This window comes from Mustela erminea, chromosome 6 (assembly GCF_009829155.1).
Source record: "Mustela erminea isolate mMusErm1 chromosome 6, mMusErm1.Pri, whole genome shotgun sequence".
NCBI lineage: Eukaryota > Metazoa > Chordata > Mammalia > Carnivora > Mustelidae > Mustela > Mustela erminea.
Window position 1 is genome coordinate 126,766,922 of NC_045619.1, and position 22,074 is coordinate 126,788,995.

The 22,074-nt window shown below is 43.4% G+C and overlaps 1 protein-coding gene across 5 annotated transcripts in view; it reads left to right on the forward strand.

Moving 5' to 3' along the window:
• The window catches only part of ARMC3 (armadillo repeat containing 3), a 92,854-nt gene extending 88,848 nt beyond the window's left edge, over positions 1 to 4,006 (forward strand). For 3 of the 5 annotated variants that reach the window (XM_032349608.1, XM_032349610.1, XM_032349609.1), the window contains exon 19: positions 2,747 to 4,006. In XM_032349608.1, the coding sequence (XP_032205499.1) occupies positions 2,747 to 2,956 (210 nt within the window). In that variant the 3' untranslated portion in view covers positions 2,957 to 4,006. The remainder of the gene's footprint in view (positions 1 to 2,746) is intronic. The other 2 variants (XM_032349613.1, XM_032349612.1) reach the window with 2 other exon arrangements.
• Positions 4,007 to 22,074: the final 18,068 nt, after the last annotated feature.

The following is a 22,074-nucleotide window of genomic DNA, read 5'->3' on the forward strand; positions in this document are numbered from 1 at the left end:
CAGTCTCATCATGCCAGAGTGAACCTATTACCCTCACACCTGTGTGGAGTCACACAATTCAATAGCCGGGTCTTGTCCACCCCTGACATTCTGACCGCCAATACCAATGATGAAATCTTATCCTTCCGCCCTCCTAAATCATTCACTCCTATGAATACTCTTCATCCTCCTATTTTCTTCCAGTTTGCTGCCTCCTTTTTGGCTTTGCTTTTCCCCCTTGGCAGCCTGGATGAATTATCCTTGGACCTTATAACTGGCTCACCAACTTCCCTCACTTTCTTGACCCCATCTGTCCTCCCCACTACCTTGCCAGTACCCCAGGCCCAGTCGGATTGCTTGCCCTTTTCACCGTGATGCTCGGGCTTTGGAACTCGACAGTGGGGAATGCCACAGCCAAGTCAGCATCCCCAACTCACATGGACAGTCATGTAGCCTGGCCACTCTTTTCCAGCTCCTGGTCACAAGCTTTCCCTTTTCTCCTCAGCAGCTATGCCCTACACCTGCCTGTCCTTCTACTAACACTTTCATCTCTGCCTCTTTCTTGGAGCAGACGACCTTGTTTCCCACTTCACAGAGAAGATGGAGACTTTCAGCTGGGAATTCATTCCACTCAGTGGGAGGCAGGATCACCCTGAGCTTAGGAGCTCAGATTCTGGGGACAGATTCCCTGGCTTCCACATCAGGTCACCACTTATGGTGACCTTCCTCGGGAAAGTGATCTGGCCTCAGTTTTACTCTCCATAAAATGGGAAATGCTATCTAAAATGGGAAATCATTATCTATTTTATAGAATTATTTTGATGATTTAAAGGGCCTTGACATGGAGTTAAGAGAGCAATAAATATTATTCCAGAAAACATGTTTATTTTCAACTCTCTACCCCACTAGACAATGAATGTAAGAGGATCCAAGTACCAGTTCCAATGAGGGGAGGGGTGGCAGACCCGGGGTTAGGGGGCAGTTTTATACACCCAGCCAGTCCTCCAACATCAGCTAGCTCAATGCAACTCAATTCCGACACTACCCACCTAGAGACAGCGTCTGACGCCACAGGTTATGGGCTCGGTCCTGCAACACTGTCCCGTCCCCGCCACACACACTTCAGCCAACCAGTCCCAAGCCCCAGTTGTCATCTGTGCTTCTGTAGATTGGAGGTTCCCAAGAACACAGCCCCTTAAGGGCTGATTAATTTGTTAGAGGCACTCACAGAACTCAGAAACATTTGGATGACTAAATCACCAGTTTATCATAAAAGGATATAACTCGGGAATAGCCAAATGGAAGAGATGCATGGATAAAGGTATGGAGAGAAGGCTTGGAGCCTAGGTGCCCCTCTCCAGGTGCACCACACTCCCTGGATCTCCACATGGTCACCAGCCCAGAAGCTCTCCAAACCCTTGCCTTTTGGGTTTTCAGGGAAGCTTCATTTCATAGGCACTATTGATGAAATCATTGCCACAGGTGACTGATTCAACCTGCAACCCCTCTCCTCTCCCCAGAGGTGGGGGTGGGACTGAATGTTGTAATGTAACCAATTAAGATTGGTTCCCCTGCCAAACAGCCCCCATCCTTAAGTGTGGTCCAGAAGTCACCTCATCAACATAAAGACACTTTTATGGTTCTCATCGCTTAGGAGATCCCAAGGATTTAGGAGTTCCATGCCAGAAACGGGACAAAGACCCAATGTGTATTTCTTATTATAAATGATGATACCACAGAACGCCATCCATTTGGATACTGTTGTATTGGAGTTGACTATCAGGCAGGCTCAGACTAGATAGGACGGAAGGCTCTAAGAGGGACAACCTTGTCTTAATCATCTTGGTCCACCCAAAAAAGTCTACCCGGTGTAGTCAATACATTGTAAATAATCAATAAATCATGTTACTATATACATGGGTTATTAAAACCACACAATTCTTGCCTTCTGCTACTGGGAACCCTTGTTGAGTCCCCACTCTGCAGCATTCATAACTCTAAACACTTGTCACACATTCGTCCCCTTCATCTCCGCAAACACCCCGCTAGGAAGGAGGCTCTTCTGTTGTTCTCATCTCTCAGATGAAGAAATGGAAGCACAGGGAGGCTGAGACATTTGCCGGAGTTGACAACAACTAGAAAGTGGCTAAGACGCTACGATGTGGCTAAGAAGTTTCCAGATTATTTTAAAGACACTTTTAAAAATAACCTCAAAATCAGGGCAAACTGAAGAGAGCACTTCCAAGGGACATAAGCCACTCTAGAGGAAGTGGCATCAGGCAGCCCAAGAAGGACGGACCCATGGCGCACGGCACCGTCCCCATCACACAGAATAAATCAGCAAGGAAAAGGTCCCCACCAATTTGATCCCTCCAGTCTATCCCACTGCATATCACACCCACAGAGCAGCCTAGAAACATAGAAAGATTGATAGGCGTGGTAGCGCTGAAAGCCCGTGGAATAGCTTTTCTCCAATGACGTTATCAATCTTGTGCTGATACAATGCAGTGTAACTGCCTGAAAAATGTCACTTCCCAGCAGGACCTACACAGAGATTTTGAGTCTACAGGATCTCGGGGAACAAGGGAACTTATCATACTGTATTTGCTCCTATCACAACATTCCACATTTTTTTCAGCCTCCTTTCTAAGCGCTTCTTTGCAAGAGTTGTATGTTTCGCCTTCAACAAGGTGGGTTTTCCGGCTAAGGATTTTTCCCCGTCCCTCTCCCTCCCCACTTTTGGTTGCTCTTGTGTTTTCTCTCACAGGCGCTGGCTGATAAAATTGGCATCGGCTGCTCTCTGGTTCGTGGGGAGTATGGCAGAGCTTGGAATGAAATTAAGTTGATGAATGAAACTCGTAAGGGACTGATTGGGGCTCTCCCTCCCCCTGAGGTGTATATCGTTGACCTCATGTTCCATCCAGGCGGGCTGATGAAGTTAAAAAGTAAAGAAGCGGATCTTTACAGATATCTCTAAGCTACCAAAAGAACAAAAAAAGGGTTCACACAAGAAATGTATTATGTACACTTCCTATGAAGTTCACCGATTGATTTTATTTCTTTAAATAAAAGTATTAGAAATGTTCTCTCTGTGTAGAAATGAGGACACGTGGATTGAACTTGGTGGTGGTTCTGATTTCAGGCTCTTGGCGAGAGTTCAGTCTGGTTAGATCCTATTACGCACACTGACCCTCATGTAAAGTTTATTATTGTCAAAATTCATCCATCCCACTATTTCCTGAGGAGCCTCTGCCCTTTGGGAACCTTGTGGTAAAACACCCAGCTGCTGACCGCTATTCCAGGGACAATCCCATGGCCTCATGCCTGTCACGTCCAGAAGCTTCAGGAACACTAGGTTAAATAAATTCAATAGTATTTTAGGTCTTCAGTCACTAAGACTAAGTGACTAAGTCACTAAGACTATGTCTTGTCTCACTAAGTCAGAGTATTGATAGTTCGAATATCTATAGATCGATTTTAGTATTACAAATTCTAAAAATTTGTTGTTCCCACTATAAAAAATGTATTATTAAGAAAATCACTTAATATACGTCACTGAACTAAAAATCTTTCTAAAACCTATTCCCATAAACTGTGTTTGTCTTTTGTCCTGTCTGTGTTTTACTTAAATATATACCTCCAGTGAAAAACAATTCTGATTTGCTTTTACACATTTTCATGCTGGGCCATGAAATGAGCTGTTTGCATTTGTGTAGCCTAAAAATCCTTTTTTGGAAAATTTCAGATAAGGAAAGAGAGTAAATCTTTGTGAGAAATTGTGTTCTGAGTATGGAGAGCGAAACAGGGAACAAACACACATTTTAAAAGAGAAATAAAAACTAGTAATATGATGACTGTCCTAAAGTACACATATCCTAGCCTGACTTTAAGTCTAAAGTTTACTGTAATCATTTTACTAGAGGGTTTTTAAAAGTCAGCTTCGTTTTAGAAATGAAGGCTGAGATGATTCTGTATGAACAGATGTATAACTTCAAAGAATTTGTATTTCCTTATTTCAAAATAAAGTTCTTTATATCAAATGGTGTGGTAATTATATTTATCATGCAATTTCGTGAACTGGGGCATGGATTATAGGATGCAAACCCGTCTAAGCATTTTCAAGTCTGTTTTGATCCAGAACACATTTAAAGTGGATTACAAAGATATGTAAGATGTAACAAGATAAAAATAAATGAAAAACAGGCGTAAGTGTTGGAAAGCAAGTTCAACCAGGCCAGGAATAAGCTTAGAATTCAAATGCATCCATGAAAATCCCATGCATTTGTTAGCAGTGGGTGAAAATTTGACGCTAAGCTCTCTAGCAGACAAGGCAGTGGGAAATGCTATCAGTTACATGATTTATAATAGGGTCCGCTGGCTAAAAGCACAAAGCAGTTTCTCAGGAGGAACAAAGACCAGGGGAATTCCTCTTTGGGAGCTTCATACAGATGACAAATGTAATATAGAAAATAACATCGTTGAAAAACAACCTCCTAGTAAGTCCTGAAAAGGGTTTTTGTAGGCAATGGCCTAACGGCAAGATGGAATGAAGCGAAAGTTCCCGTCGGAGCCACTGTGCTGCGGTTCGGGTAGACAATGTATTTTTCAGCCTGGTACAGGCCAAGGGCCATCCCCCGCCCCTTTTCTCATCTAAGAAACATTTGCGTATAATGTCTCTCTCGGCTGGCTTCTAGGAAATTATTGCGCAGGTTTGAGTTTAAATTCTATTTTGAGACAGTTCTTTGAAGTTCATCTATTTTGTGTTACCAAAAGACAACATGTTCACGATAGCAACACAAGGTATAAATAAATAAGGAAATAAATTTAAGGTATAAATTACAAGGTATAAATTTAATAAGGAAAACTATTTCATGAGATCTGAACAAATGAAGATACACATCATTTTCCTTAATGGAAACTCAGCAATATAAAGATTTCAGTGCTCCCCGTATTAATATATACATTTAGTATCTCATTTAGAATCCCAGCACATTGCCTTTTCTGAAACCTGACAGATAGGAAACTTTATCTGGAAGAATGAATGCATGTGCATGCCAATAATATTTGCAATAAATGAAGAGGAACTGGGTCCATCATATATCAGAACATATATTAAAAAGTGGTAAGAAATTAGTATGGAATGGGCATAAAAATAGAACAATATCAAGAGTACAGACACAGATACATATTTTATATGTACATATAAAACATGGCTCAGTGGGTTAAGTGTCTGCCTTCAGCTCAGATCACAATCCCGGGGTCCTGGGATCAAGCCCCATGTCTGGCTCCTTGCTCAGTGGGGACCCTGCTTCTCCCCCTCCTCCTGCCCACCATTCCCTCTGCCTGGGCACATTCCGTCTCTCTCTCTAGCTCTGTCAAATGAATAAATAAAAAATATTTTAAAAAATGAAATCTTTATATATGTGTATATATACATATATATATACACACACAGATTTATTATTGATAAATCTAATTCTAATTCTAATCCTCTGCCAGGAGCAAGGCACAATGATAGCACAATGATAACTTATTTAGTAAATCACTATGAGAAAATTTTTATCTTAGCAAAGGAACATCCTCTATTTCTGACAGATAAACTAGAAGCCATAGAAGAAAATATCTGACAAGTTTAGCTCTATAAAACTTTAAATTTCTGTTCAGAAAAATACAGCATAAGCAAAAATATTTGTTTGGCAAAAAAAAAAAAAAAAAAGGAAAACCATAGGAGGAAAATATTTGCAGCATACATTAACAGACACCATGTCGATATCCTTAACAAACAAAGAGTTTCTATAAACCAGTGAGGAAAAGACAATGCACTTGGAGAATAGCCAAAGACATCAGTATTTAAATAAGACATCTATACAGTGGCAACAAACAATTCCCAGATCTCAGGAGCTTGTCTTTTATCACATTACATGTCAAACAGAGGTCGGTAGAGGGGCTCTGCTTCACACAGTCACCCAAGGACCCAGGCCAATAGCAGCCTGGAATATAGGACCTTCTAAGCCACTGCAGTGGGAAGAGAAAAGGCCGAGGATCTTCTTCAGGAATTACCTGTTTTGGAAGGCAGCTGTGCTAACCACTACACCACCAACGCAGGAATCACCTGCTTTGTGCTGACATACCATGTAATTTGGTCAGAACTAGACCCAGGAAATATTGGGTAATGTCTGGAACCAAGAAGATCTGAGTTAGAATCTTACCCTGTCACCTAAAAAGTGTGCAAACTCTGGCAGCCATTGTGGCTGTGAGGTTTCAAAACAATCTATAAGTAGCTTGTTGTTATTCTGTCAGAATCAAAAGCCACATTTTCTCTTCTGGAGATCAAACCATTTCATTAAAATTAATATCTGACGGGACGCCTGGGTGGCTCAGTTGGTTAAGCAGCAACCTTCGGCTCAGGTCATGATCCCAGCATCCTGGAATCGAGTCCCACATCGGGCTCCTTGCTTGGCGGGGAGCCTGCTTCTCCCTCTGCCTCTGCCTGCCACTCTGTCTGCCTGTGTTTGCTCTCTCTTCTCTCTATGGCAAATAAATAAAAAATCTTAAAAAAAAATTAATATCTGACTTTTATTTTCTTTAGAGGTGGGGGGAGAAAGAACGGGAGAGAGGGAGAGAGAATCTTCAGCAGGCTCCACACCCCGCACAGAGCCCAAGGTGGTATTTGATCCCATGACCTTGAGATCATAACCTGAGCTGAAATCAAGAGTTGGATGTTTACCCAACTGAGCCACCCCCCAGGCGCCCCTAAAATTAATATCTAACTTTTTAAAGCAGCTATGCATGGAGAAATGGACAGTTAAGTAAAATCCTTTCCCCAGGCCTCCAACTCTGGGGCAGGTATCATAACCAGGATTCGAGACTATACTGCACTTTAAGTAGCGCACATCAGATGGCAAATGTATTGTTTCCTTGTCAAAGAAGTGGCATTGTCATCAATGAGAAACACTTTTCTAGATGCTCAAAGTAATATGTAAAATCGAATGAGTACTGACCTTTTCTTTTTATTGACACAGAATTCTCCAAATATGCTAACTTGTTTCACAGCAAGATTATTACCAGGCTATTCCTCTGCCCAAGGGGTATCTGGGGATACAACTTAAGGGGTTTGGGGAGATGGTACATTTTCCTTTAGAAGACTTCACAGAAAGCCTGGAATATACATACTGGTGGTGATCATTGCTTTCTTCCCCCTCTAACTCAACCCTGCTCAGGGTAGGATCAATGGACTCTATGGAGAATTGTATGGAAAATATCACTGTTTGGGGGTTGATTCTTAAAACAATGCAATAGTAACAAATCACTTATCTACAGTTTAGTATTTAAAAGCACTATTCTCTCATTAAAATTACCTGAATATTGTTATATAAATAACTGGTAAAAGCTTTGCTTAGACTTATACTCTTAAAACCATGAATGTTATTATTTTAATAATAAAAATGGACTTGACTTCAAAGGATAACCATCAAAGCATTAGGTGGGAATATATTAATATAATGAATTCAAATAAGGCTCTTGCAGAACTCAGACAGGACAAGAGATCTGTAGGATCTGCCAATAAACAACCCACAAGTCACAATTTTTAAAAAGTATTGTCGGAAAGGGTAAATTCTATTGTGATTTTATGTGTGAATTCTATAGGCCTTTAATATTGAGAGGCAATATAACAGCAGTAATAAAGTCCAGATTTTAAAGCCAGAGCTGAAATTAAGTTGTGCATCTACCTTTTCCTACCTATGCGACCCTAACAAAAATACCCAACCTCTCTGTCCCTCAGTTCCTCTGCTGGGAAATGGGGATACACAATAACAAATATTTCATGCCTCTGTGTGATCCTTCCATGGACCCTGTAAGTGTAGGAATTTCACAAGTAACAAGACCGAGGCTCAAAGAAGTTAAGTGACTTATCAAAAAATCCCTCAGCTAGTAAGTAGCAAAGTTTTAAATTTGGACCGAATTTGTCTCCAGCGGCTCTCCTCCCAAATCTATATTCCTAATTATCCCAGCTGTGGAGATGAAATAAGACCACCTGGCGAATGACAGGTGTATGATTAGGGGCAGGAAGGGACGTGTACACATGTGAGTACATGCCTGTGTGTGTGTGTGTGTGTGTGTGTGTGGACAAACATGGATGTGCCTGTGTTTACGGCTCTCTTTTTTATGCCCACATCATGTTCTGCTCATACCTCTTCAGCACATTTTGGGGGAATTCTTTATTCTACATGAATCTGTTTATTTCTTTAGACCAGAGGTCACCAAGTGTTTTCTGGAAAAGACCGGACAGTAATTATTTTAGGCTTTGCAAACCATGGAGTCTCTGTTGCAACCATTCAGTTCTGCTATTGTCACACACAAAGCACTACCAATAATGCCTAGACGATAAAAATTTACTTACTGAAAAAGGTGTGGGTCAGATTTGGCTCATGGGCCAGTCCGTCAACCCTTGCTTTCAGTGATGAGCATTTTAAGAGTATGGACATGGGAACAGTAGTACTCTACTTAGCCTCGTCTCTGAGCACCTGGCTAACATTCAAGGGCGCCCCCCACCTACTGCCATTTTGTCTTCCTTTATTTCTTTAGGCTCTAAGATGGACCTACTTGATATTAATCTAACAGATGCCAAAACACATGCCTTATTTTTCTATAAGGATGAGGACAAATTTGATCTCTCTAGAAAAGAAATTTTCCTGTCTTCTAAAGTGTGAAGGGCCTGAGATTTTACCCCAGTGGCAAGTTAACTACCATGGTTTCATGGTTGCTGGCGTAAGACATGAGACTCCTGGGTTAGAGACAAAGGACTTTGTTACTCATAGCACAGCAAGCAGCATGAGCCAGGGCAGTGGGTTAATTCTCCTTACTCCCAGGTGTCATGGGGATAACCCAGATAGATCCGGAAGGATGCCTATAAGTGCAGTGGATTGCATTTCAGGAGGGGGACCCTGGGCTTAGAGAGCCCAGTCTTTTATAATAGGCAGTAAGCCTACTTGCCCTTTCACCAGAGGGAGACACCATATCTTTCCAGGCTGTGTGCCAACATCCTTGAAAAGATAATCTGGAACAAAGGGAAGTTAGGAAGCCTCTGTTTATAAGACACACAGAAACAAAGGAGACAAATGGAGATTTGTCTCCCAGAAGCCTGATCAATTCTTATAGTATCAAAGGCTTGATGGAATTTCTCATGTATAAAATAGAGATAATTAACACATGGATATGAAAACCTACCCTAGCCATTGTCTCTATAATTTTCATATATATATTTTTTATAAAATATACATTTTTATAAAATGTTGTGTAAATACATTATATATCAGTTCAATGACTTGTGTATCAGCTCAATAACTCATGCGTCCAAATTTTCTTTCAAGTCAAAGAAGTGTTGGTGAGAAAGGATGGTAGTTATCCTCAATATCATCCACTAATCTTTTGTCTGCAAGTTCAACCCAAATTCAGATAAGCCTCACTGTCTCCCCTAATTTCCCCCATGCCTCTCACTCTTCTGATGACCTCTACAACCCTATCTTCGGCACTCTTTCTGGCTTCTCCCCATACGCTTCCTGCCCGGCACTGCCATTTTCCTAACACCTGTAACTATCGGGTTGAGAGCACACGTGCCCTTGGAGTTGGAGAAACTTGGGTTTGTGTCCTCCGTCTGCCATTCTTAGCTGTGGGATGCTGAGCAAATGTTTTGATTTTCTTGTCTTTAAAATGAGGATGTAATAATAGTAGTGACTTCATAAAGTTGCTCTGAAGAATAGATAAGACAGTGCATGTAATGTGCTCAGTACAGAGCTAACCCTTGTAAGCAGCTAACAATTGTTAGCTCTTATGCTTTGATCTCCTCCAATGAGACAGAAAGCTATTTCAGGTCTGGCAAACCCCTTACTGGCAGAGAGTTGCCAGCACAAGCAACTGAGCGATATTTGTTGACTGTCTTGATGCCTTAAACTAACTGACTTTAAAGACTGAAAGGGGATTTTCATTTTCACTTGGGTGCTTATGAGAGCAACCATGGGGTCAAGAAGAACACTGCCATCTCCGATTAGGTACTGGTTTCCTTCTACCTTTCAGTGTAGAAGAGATGATGACTGCACCGCCACTTTTGAATTTGTGCAATGGGGAGTGAAAAGTCAGAACCGCTCCCTCTCTTTGGAGATTTTGTCTGAAATCATCCTCATTGCCCCTGTGCGTTCCCATGTAACCATCACCTTGTCTACCCACAGGATGCAACCTGTCGTGGTTGTTTCATTGGGAAAGAGTGGAGCATTGCTTCCATGGTTTAATGATTTTGTACTGCTGCTTGGCCCAGCTTGCCTGTGATTTTGAATGATTCTTCTTGCATATTTACCTTTTCAAGTAATCTGTGTCGTGAAGACTTCTCAGGTCGTTGTTGACTTGCTAACAGCGCGCAAATGCTCTATATTGGCTGAGATCTCGCCATCACCCAAATTCTGCAAAGGAGCAGGCCCTTGTAGTAAGCATCTGCTTTGAGTATATTTCAGTCACGAGTGTCTGGGTCTGACCTCAGGATGATGAGCTGAGAGCCATCAATTTCCTTCTCCAGCTCATAGGTATCAGCCCCCAAATCCTGCAGACAGTCCGACTCTGATTATCTTGAGAAAGTCCCAGTTTGTTTTACACAAGAACAGCTGGCATACAAATGGAATCAAGCACTTTTAAGTAGTCATTAATCATACTGATGAGAACAGCTGAAACAAACAGTGTTCTCTCTAAGTACTTACATATCTGACATACAAATCAAGTGATAGTCCAATTAGTTATTTATAGGTTCCTTTCTTTGAAAAATCGTAGTGTCTATCTTTCCTCTTTGATTCTATAGTCTTTACTTTTAGGAAAAAAAACTTTTGAAAACCCCAGATGAATGCATTTATATTTTTGTTATCAAGTCATTTATCTGCTAAATCATTGAAAGTCAATCCTACATATACAATTTTCTGTGTGATTTCTTTTATTTGTTTTCGGGGAAAATTTTTTTTAATCTCTTTTAACTTTATTAATACATAAAGAGAAATGCAGAAAGAGAGATCAATAGGATAGAGGCTTACAGAATAAAAAGCTTGGCTTGTATGCAATTATTTATTCCTTTAAGGATTAGGATGAGAGAGAGAACTTAATTGTTTGATGAGATGAGATTTTCATTATGCAATTATTTTCTCTAGCCAAACAAAACAATAATAAAATAAAAAATAAAAAGGAAGCTAAGAATTGCCAGAGATGGACGTCACTGCCCCCACTCAGAAGTAATAATATGGAAATCACCCTACCTGGCTTTAAGGATCAGCACAAAATTGAGCAACAGGAAAGCTCTCTCCATGCCAGGAGCCACGATTACTAGCTACACAGACATTATTGGTGAGTTAAAAACATTTATAGGATAACTCAAATGCTCCCTTCTCGCTCATGTTCTTTACTAAATGAGTGCCCTGGGACTCAGGATTGCCATGTGCCACTGCTACACCAACACATTCAGAGAATATGCTCACGAATATGAAATCCCATAGAAAGACAATGAAGAAATGAGGAAGCCTTGGGTTTCTCTCTTAAATACCTACCATCTGATTCCTTTTATGCTTAGTTTTAGCTTCACCATTACATTATTGGCATAGTCCCGAAGGCCTGGGCTAGATTGGGAATGACGTCTGGCTGGGAATCTAGTCCAGAGCTATAAAGTAAATCACTCCAGGAAAGAAGCCAAGTCTTGCCTTCGGCCTGTCACTGGCCGAGCTTCAGAGCCTGGGAGAGGATGCTCAGAGAGTAGCTTCCCCAAGGACATGTTCTATTATCATTTTTCATGTACAGTTGGCATCTCTGTCAAAGACACCATGTAGAAAGAACACAACAACCTATAGAGGTCAGCTATGAACTAGAAATGTCCACAGGCAAGGTCAGAGTGGGTCGTTAGCAAGTGTTCCAAAGTGTTCTTTTAGCTCAGGTTTCAATGTCAAAGGTTAAGTGTGGATGTTAAGACATTAATCCAAGCAGAGATTTGCAAGTAACTGTTCTTCGAAGTTTTTTTGAAAAAAAGAACCAAACATTTTTTTTTTTTTTACAGCCAACATGGGGCTTAAGCTCACAACCCCAAGATCATGAGTTGCATGGTCTGCCAACTGTGCCAGCCAGCCTTCCTCCCCAATTTTTTTAATGAGTGTATTCATTTCTATAAAAAGACAATTTAAAAATATATGAAATAAATTGTCTAAGAAACTTGAGATGCATGTTGCTCTGAATGCCTTGGTTGCAAGATGCCATTGGCTTTAAAATTTTGTTACCACCAGTTTCGTTGACTGATGACAGGGTTCACACACTATTCCAAAATCTGGCAACTTGACAAAATTTTTAGCTGAAGGAATTTGAGAAATGCCAGGTACAGGAAGATCTCCCTGACTTTCCCTGCATCCCCCAAAACAGGTCATGAGATCCTCATGTGAGAGGTGCTCTCTCTATGCCCAGAGGAAAGGAACAGCCCAACTCTGAGATTGAAGGGCTCTGAGAAGAATTTGAACGAAGAGGATTTGTTAAGTTTCCTCCAACATTACAGCAATTAACTCATATCTTTGGTCCTCATGTCTTTTCCATGACTTTCACTTTTCATCAAACCTAGTATACAAACACACAGGTTTCACCTTTCTGGGGGGTCTTCATTTTCTTATGAAGGCTCCTGTGTCATGTAAAACTTATATTAAGTAAATTTGCATGCTTTTCTCTTGTTATGAGAATTTTGTCATTCGATCTACGGAACTCCAGCCAGAGAACCTAAGAAGGTAGGTAGAAAAAGACCCTCTCTCCTCCCCTACACTGAAGAGGACAGGCTTGCACTGGTTGGCCCTACTCCTTGTCTTTTTAGATTCATACCATTGAGATACTCAATCATTAAAGTCCTTGGGCCTTGAGAATATTTAGACGATGAGTTCCCATTGGGCGCCAGTACCCGCTGGTATGCTAGTTCTATTCTTGGGACTTGGGTATGTGGTTTCCATAGAGAGTATATTTGTACTCTCCCTTTCCAAGCAATGGAATCACACAGTCCCCAGTCTCCTAATTACGCATGTAAATTGTGAGCACATTGTAATTAGCATAATGCCTAGAAAGGTATCTCATTATAATCTTTAAAACTTTTATGCACAGCTGTAAGCAAAATTTGAAATGACCATGGGCAAACACCATGGTGGGAGACTTGAGTCTGCTTATTGGGTGAAGGCCAGGTTCATAGCCTGGGTCAGCTACTCACTGAACGCAAGGTCTTGGGTGAGTGACTCTGGCTCTCTCTTTCTTTGCCCAGAAAATGGCAGTGACAATGCTCCCTTCTCATTGGGTTATGATGAGACTTGAACTGATGAATAAACGCAAAGCTGTTATAGATAGTGCCTGGCACAGAGAACAAATCCAGCAAATGTTCACTTTCCTAAGCCCATTCACACGACGTCCCGAGCCCCAGATTTTCAGACATGATCCACATAAAGGGGAATCTGGGGGTTGAAACTACCCACAGCCTCTTTCCGTTCGATGAGGGTCGCACTGGATGTAAGAACAGTGGAGCCAGCCACCTCCCTGACCACACCAGAAACCCTCTCTCCTCTCCCCATGGTTTGGAAAAGTGAGTTGGAGTGAGGACAGCTCAGCCCTCCCACGTTTGCATCTAAAAACACAAGACCAGGAAAATCTGCCCGAATGGTTTCTGACAGCCCTAGAAGGATGATAAAAGGCTTCTTTTTTCTTAAAAGAAAAATCACTTCTAATCACTCAGTGTCAGGAGTCAGGACTTTCTGCTGTGAAACTTCCAGAGCTCCAGCTTCCTTTGTTCCCCCTGCAGAGCCAGGCGGGGAGGTGGCAAGGGCATCCGGGCCGAGCCCTTGAAACTCAAGGGCAGGGAGGGCTGGGGAAGTCCAGTGCTTCCTGATCTCCAGGGCTCCAGACAACAGCTGGGCTTTCCAAGAATTCTGTGCTGCAAAGCGGGGCGCGTCTTCATGTCTGTGCTTGAGACTCCCAGCGTGCTGGGTCGGCAGGTGCGCCCCAGCAAACCCTGTGGTGGCCAGGCCTGGCTTCCCAGCCTGCTTTCCATCCTCTTTTCCCAGCACCCCCCCCACCCCCACCAGCCCCCACACACCCTCAGGCTCTTCAGAGCCCGCTCTCTGGTGGCCTATCAATTCCAAAGGCTTCTTTCGAAAATGATGAACTCTTGCGAATCTGCATTTTAAAGATATAAACAACGGGAAGTTGAATTCATTCGTTTGTTTGTAAGAAATACATGCTTATTGCAGACAGAACGGAAAATAAGGCAAAGAAGTTTTCCAGGAACCGCAGAGTTTTTGTGTTTTGATAGATTTCTTTCCAGCCTCTTCATATGTACTTTTTAAAAAAACTTAATGACCTGCTAAGAAGCCGATTTTGTTCCTATCCAATGCGGATCACATTTATTTAGGAAGGATGCTAGGGGGAGAAGGGCTGGAACAAGAGAGAGCCTCCTGGCGTCCAGAAGTCATGCGACAGTCAGCAGCTCCCCTCTCTGGACACGTGCCACCGTCCCTCCCCTCGCTCAAGGGAAAGCCCAGCAATAAGCCAAGTGGGGAGAAAAGAACTTGGCCATGGTACATTTCCTACCTCCTCTTCCTGTGCTTGGAGCCCCTGGACCTTTCTCAAAGGCCTTGGCTTTGTGGAATAGCAGCCACAACCCATGACAAGGCGGGTGATAAATAGGATATTGATGGGCAATTACCTGACACCAAATAGCTCCATAAATCAACGTGCTAGAAGCTGGTACCACAGTCAAGGGCAGCTCTCAGCAAACGCAGGCCCCGCAGCCCAGCAAGGTGAGGACGGGGAGCAGAGGCGGCCCCTCAGAGCACCGGGCAGAGAATGGGAGTTCTCCTAAGTGGGGAGCCACGCTGTGGCCGCCACGGACGGTCCGGGTTCGTGGAGCCTCAGGAAGAGATCTTACCCAAAGGAGGCTGGTCTCTGGCTTTGATGCCTTCCTGTTATTATCAGCTCTGTGACACCTTGTGACCTCCTCCTGCATGGCGGGTGGGTGGGTTAAAATAGTGCTTTAGGATTCTATGGGTAATACAGCCTCATTGTAGAGTTTTTTAAATGTTATGCAAATATATAAAGAAGCTGCTCTACTCACAGTCCCAAAACCAGAGGTGACTAACCACTGTTAACATTTTGTCCCCTTTCTGGTGTAAAAAAAAAGGGCATACCCATAATCCCCAGTGCGGAAAAAGCGGTGCATTTTCATCCTCTGACCCCATCATCACCCATTCAAGGACAGAGCTACCCTGCTCCCCACACCACCACTGGGCAGCCAGTTCGTCTTCCCCTCGTTCAAAAGACAGGGAGCTCAAATGATGGGCAACCGCTTACTTGTCAAAAGATGGTTCCAGAAGCTTCGAGCTGCCCTGATGCCTTACATGCCAAATCCTCCCTGCTCGGTCTGAATTCACACGCTACAAAGAGGGTCCTCCCATCCACAAAATCTCAACCCAGACAGGAAAAATATCCCACTACAAAAACAAAAAAACAAAACAAAACAAAACAAAAAAGCAATAAGGAAAACAAAACAAAAAAAACTTGGAAATCTGGTACACATTTTCGGCCTCCAAACAGAACTGTTTGCCCAAGAGCGTGGCTACCATCGTCCTGAATGTCACCAGGGAAAACCTTCACAGACTTCTCTCCAGTGGGGCTCCTTCCTGGGAGGGAAGACCGAACAAAGGCTTGATTCCCTCACTCCTATGGGAGTCATTCTTAGAAATAATAAATGAAGTCAGATTGTGAGACTTAATAAAGTCCTCTAATACAGTTATTTTGCAGATAATGACTGAAGCTTTCTTTAAAGCCCCTTTGCAACATTTTAAATTCATACAAAGCAGAAATTGCTTTAAACGAACAGTCTTTGATTCCTTGTCCTACAGCCAGCAGATGCAGCCCAGGACAGGGCGCAGATATATATATATTTTTACTTGCTGTGGGGATATAGCTCATCTCTCATAAGGCTCCTTATCAATTACGTCCTACATGGAATTTGCCAGAAGCATGTCTAAATGAAAAACACACCTTCTAGGGCCCTCTAACAAAATCAGTCCCTCAGCAGGAGAGTGAAAGCTTGTCTAGATCTTGCATTGAAATGCACATTTGCATGCTAATTACCCAGAAAGCTCCTCTAATTCGCTGAGGTGTTATGGAAATGCTAAATCAGAATTCTAGGAGCCCAGGAAGTGAGAGTGGCTTAGATGGAAGCAACTGGAATACAATTTATGTTTAAAGTCATTTCTAGAATCCACTTGAGCTGGGTTAGCCGTGTCCAGATTAACCAGAGAATGCTTTCTTGAAGTCCCTCAGACTGCAGATGGGAGCAAACGAATCGCTTTCTTTTTTTTTTTTTTTTTTTTTCCTGTGCCATTTACAGCTGAAGAATGCCTTTTCACACAGGTTCCAAAGTCTGTGTGCCTGAATAGAGAAAATACAAACATCACAACTCCCAGACTCCATCTCAGCTCCCAAAGTTCCTAAAATGCGTTGTTTGCAAATAGGGTTATAATTGAAAAGAATTATTTCCCGATTGAATAAAATGAGGCTGCATCTATTCAGCAAAAACAGTCTGCGAGTACAATTTGAAAACTGCTTTCTGCCACTGGAAACAACAAAGTATTCATACATATAAATGAAAAGCAAAAAGCTTTTTGGTTTTCTTAATGCTCTCTACTCTCCTTGGCTGCGGTATGTGGGAAACATTTTTCCCTTTCCCTTTGCAGAAAGGTGCTCTGTTTCTTCTGTTTTTTGGCCATTTTTCTCTTCTGCTTTTGAAAGGGTTTGAAGCCCCGAGAATGCCACGTAGAAATGGACATTTTTCTGATTCTCCACTGTTCTAAGTCTTCGGTGGTGGTTTATGCTCAGGTTTCTTTTCCCACTTGCACTGACCTTTCTCCTGAGTGTTCTCTAACATACCAGCGGTACCAGTGGTTCTGTGCACCTCCAACCAGCTTTCCCCCATTACCAAAAACTCCTGAAGGACAGGACCATTGTGTCTGCCTTCTTCTCCCCATTGAGTCCAGACCAGCCTTATCCCAGCCCCTAGAGCAGCCTGGATGTTGTACCCTTGGTTCAAAATCACTCTCTCAAAACTGTTTGCATTTTTAAATCTTGGATTAAAATAGTGGATTAGGACCCAGAAGACTTGTTCTCTTTTTTGAACTGTTCTATAGACAGTAGCATTGAACCCCCAGAACCAAGGATCCTGAGTGTTCAGTGGGGACGGAGAAGTAACGAAGAGGGAGGGGCTAGAGGCATGCGTTGCAGACAATGTGATAGGTGTCTATGCTGAGAAATGTACTTAGCACATTCCGAACACTAGTCAATAGTACCCAGGGTTATTAAAACTTCTTTCCGTGCAAAATGACGGGATTGTGAAAAATCCAAGAAATATTCCAGCAGAACTCTTTTCCTGGGAAACATCATGTAATGGCAGCTCTTTTCACGGAGACATAGATGGTGGACTCAGATGTAGTTTCTCCCCGTCTCATGTAATCCCAGATACCGAACTCCAGTGCAAATCCTACATGAACCTCCCCTCCTCTATCATTTAATTCATTTGTAAAGTCACTATGAAGAACCCATTATCTGATAATTGTACTAAAAAATCGCCTAAAAGGACTTTCACTATCCTAGATAATAGATTATTTGTTCCCACTGACCAAGATTCTCTCCTTGACCAAACTTTACGCAGGCTCCCCTGAGATTCCTTTTCAACGAGGTCTCATCCTCAGACCTTGTCTTAGACCTGCCTCGTGCAGTTGTAGCAAAAATCCTGCTAAGTCAGTTTGATAAGAATTCCCCCACCTTTACTATCTTGCTTCCAATGAGCATCCTGTTGTATGGGTTTATCAAGAATCTCTTGTTAAAAACAGGACAACAGGTCCAAAATGGAGTTGCTTGTGCTAAGACCCAGGTCATCAAACCAAGACTTAACTACAGTTTTGGCTTTCCTAGAAATGGAATCTGAAACCAATCAGGAATTTCCTGACCAGCCCCAGTTGGGCAATCTGCCTGATAGAGCCTTGTCATCCCCTGTAAGGAAAGTGACCTTGCAATAACCACGTGCTTTTCTGCCTAGAACAACTTCCTTGTTCCTGCTCCCATCTCCTTGGAGCTTCTTTCTGTCTGCTAGACTGGATGCTAGGTGATTCATGAATCATTGTGCAAAGCCAAAAAGACCTTTAAAATGTACTCATTTGAATTTTGCTTTTTACCAAGCCCCACCGTTGATGTCTCCACTTAATGATTTTTTCATTGCCCTCCACTCTGCTCCTGGGCTATAAATTCCTAGCTGTCGTAGTCTTCTTCTTCTTCTTCTTTTAAGATTTATTTATTTTAGAGAGAGAGAGAGCATGAGCAGGAAGGGCAGAGGGAGAGGAGAGAGAAACTCAGGAGACTCTGACCTAACTGTGGAGCCTGACATGGGGCTCGATCTCATGACCCTGACATCAGGACCCGAACCAAAACCAAGAGTTGGGCTCTTAACCGACTGTGCCACCCAGGGGTCCCAATCCCTAGCTGTCTTTATTGCATGTGCAATTAAGCCTGATTTCTCTCCTCTACAGCAACAGACAATACAGCAATGCCTATTGCAATAGTCCTCAATACAGCCTTCCTTATCCTTCTAACAAATGTCAGAATAATTTTTTCCTGGCACCCCAAAAAACCCACTACTTAAAACTTATTTAGAGCTTACCTAGATGAATTGTCCACTGATATTTTGTTTTTACTTTTTCTTTCTTTTTTTTAAAAAAATTTTTTATTTAATCATTTGAGAGAAAGAGAATGCAGGCAGTGGAGGGAGCAGGGAGCCCGACATGGGACTCGATCCCAAGACCCTGGGATAGCAGCCTGAGCCCAAGGCAGACACTGAACCAACTGAGCCACCGAGGCATCCCTGTTTTCACTTTTTCTGAAAGAACTTTTGTGTATTATCTTCCCTTTGCACATATACCACCATTAAATATGGAAAAGACAAGTCATAGCGTGTTTAAGGCGGCCAAAGCATCCCGGAGAAAATGTGTATTTCAAATCTACAGTTAATAAAACAAAAGCGGCTGCCCTAGACACAATAATATTCTCACAATAGTGATTTAAAGCTTAAAGAATTCCTAGAGACCCTCTTGTTCAACCTTCTTATTTTATAGCAGGGAAAAACTGAGACCCAGAGAAACCAAGCGATTGGCTCAGGGTTCTTCATCAGTTCCTGGCAACACTAGTTCTGAATACAGATCTCTGTACTCCCAGGGAAGTTGTCTTTCCACTCCAGAAGGAGGTATAAAGTGGGACCAACTCGATCCTCAAAAGCAAAGAAAGTGACTTTTTTTCCGTGGCCTCCACCAGAGCCTGTCTCCACCTCCCTAGACCCCTCCCCCAAGAGTTAGCACAGCCCTGGGTGCCAAGGGAGTGTGGAATGCATCGTGAGTATAGGGGTGAGTGCTGGGGCCAAGTGCAAGGGTGAGGCTCTGGGTTAAGCGTGATAGAGGATACAAGGGCTGGACAGGACCGGGGCTTTCTGGTTGACCAAGCACTGCCACACAGGAGGCCACGGGATGACCACAGAGACCTGGGAGACAGCAGGTGCTGCTTATGCCCACACACACCCAGGAGAAGCCATGTTGGGGAGGCTGTCACCCGCCCTGTTTTTAGGTAATCACTGGTGCCAGGAGCACACCAGGAATCTAGAGGCAGCCCCGAACTCCAAACCACTTGCTCCTTCCTCTGTCCCATGCTTCTGCCACTCGTGGTAATTCCAAACAGATGGTAGAGGATGAAGGACAGGGCAAGGAGGAAGAGAGGAAGAAAAGGAAGTCAGATTTTTGGCTCTGTGCATACACACGCATTTCTACATCTTTTTTTCTAGGACGATTCATGGCAAACCATCTTTATTTCATCACAGGTACAGTTTAAAAAAATAATTTCTAATGATCATAGACTCCTGGTATTACGTTCACATTATAGATTTTTCCCAAAGAGGTCAAATAATCCAGAAATCATGGCGGCCGACTCCTGGCCTTCAGCAGTCACCCCAGCACCCGACCCCGTCCTGGGACCCCTCCTCCTCTTTGCAACTTTGTGGGAATTCTCCCACAGTCTGGCCAAATCAGACACTGGCTAAGGAGCTCTCCTGACGTGGGGAGAGAGCGCAATTCCTCTCGGCCCGGAGTGTGTAAAACATGAACAACGTAGCACAGAGCAACTCTTAAATCATTTATATTTTCCCTTTTTATGATGCCATTGCAAATTAGCTATTTTTTGCATTTGTAATTAGAGGCTGGAACAGATGGGGAGGCCGTAGTTCAGGGAGATAAATTTGCAGGCGTGCTGCGGCTGCTCAGTGTCCCTCGCTGTAAGTCATCCAAATGCCTCCCGGGAAGCCAAGGCACCAGGACCGGGGCCTTGTTCACACCCCCACCTCCAGCAACCTCTTACCCATTTGGGAAGATTCCTGCTTGCCAGTTGAAACTCCTTCCTAATTACCAGGGGGGTGGGGGTGGGGGGTGGGGGGGTGGGAAAGGAAGCCTCAAGAGTAGAAACTACATTTCCCACAAATCCCTTCGGCCCTCAACGGTCTTGGGAACAAATCGCAAGAACTCTACCCAAGACCCTTGAACCCTGGGCTTGGGTTTGAAAGTCGCAAAACACTGTGTTTTCAAACTAGATCTGATCCTAAGTCCAGCAGCACTGCGTATGTGGGGAAGTAAGGAGTTCTGCTAATCATCAAACTTCTCATTTTGCCTGGAAAACTATTTCCGAAGGAATAACTGACAAATGGGTCGTAAGCTCCCAGTAGGGTGTCCACCACTTGCTTAACAAATACTTGGGGAAGGTGCCTGACTGGGAAAAATACAATATACAGGAGCTGAGAAGTCATTTGGTTGTATGAGGCTCTTCCCGGAGAATCCAACCAGCCCTGGGACTCTTCCCTGTCGGGCAGAGCCCCTGGGCCCTGCAGGCAGCGGAGCTGGGACACAGAGGCAGGGCACGCTGTGCCTGGAAGTTTCCAGGTCTTGCTGCCCCAGCCAGCCTGGATGATGGACACCGTGTCTGCGCTTTCCCAGAGCATCTCCTCTGCTCTGAGAGCACACCCAGCTGCAATCAAAACGTTGGAAGGCCTAAAAACAAAAAAAAAAAAAAAAAAAAAAAAAGAGAGAGAGAGAGAAAGAAAGAAAGATAAACTTGCCAAAAGGCTCAGCTCCTTTTTCAACCCCCAGGAAGAGGTTTACGGGTGGGGGGTATTGGATAGCATTTGGGGCCCAGTTAGCACATCACTACGGCCACAAATCACCCCGTTGCCTTCTCAGATGACATTGGCCCAATAAACTCTGCGAGGCACTGCTCTTTTGCTGAAATGTAAAACGAGGTGAGGAAACTGGATCCAGGACCTGGGCATGAGAATCGGGAACGGCTCTGAAATCCGCTCCGAGGCCTGCTTCTGTTCTCTCTGCCGTGAAAATACAGTTTCGGTTACATAACATCTGGATAATTCCGCGCGGCCCTCCCTTACAATTGTTCCTGTCCAACTTAACCCAGCCCGCAATGAGCTGCTGACAGGCAACAGCTGAAGGAAGACGTTTGAACTGGTCCTGGCCGGCAGATGTTGGTGTGCTGACGTCTTAGATGGTTCGTGGCATTTGAGGAGCTCTTTGTAAACGAAAACCTTAACATTTGTTACCATTTGAGAAAACAACATGATAAAGAATAAGGTTCTAAGGAAGAGCAAACCAAGCCCAGGAACGGGTTTAAACTTCGCCAAGAGCACTGGTCGTAATACCCAGAGTGGCGAGGGAACCCCTTAGATGAGCCACTTGCTATTTGATGCTGCTTTGGGGGGAAGGGGGGAGGTGACCCAGCATCTTTCAGGTTGATGCTTGATGTGGCAGGTTTTCCTTGTGCATCGCCTACCACCCTGTTCCTCCCTGCGAAGATGTCTGGGTGCGCAGAGGTCTACAGAGCCCCACTGGGTCAGAGAAACCATGGACAGTGAACCGCTGGTCCCTGACCTGGCTTTCAGGGAGGAGGGACTACTATGCTGACACCAAA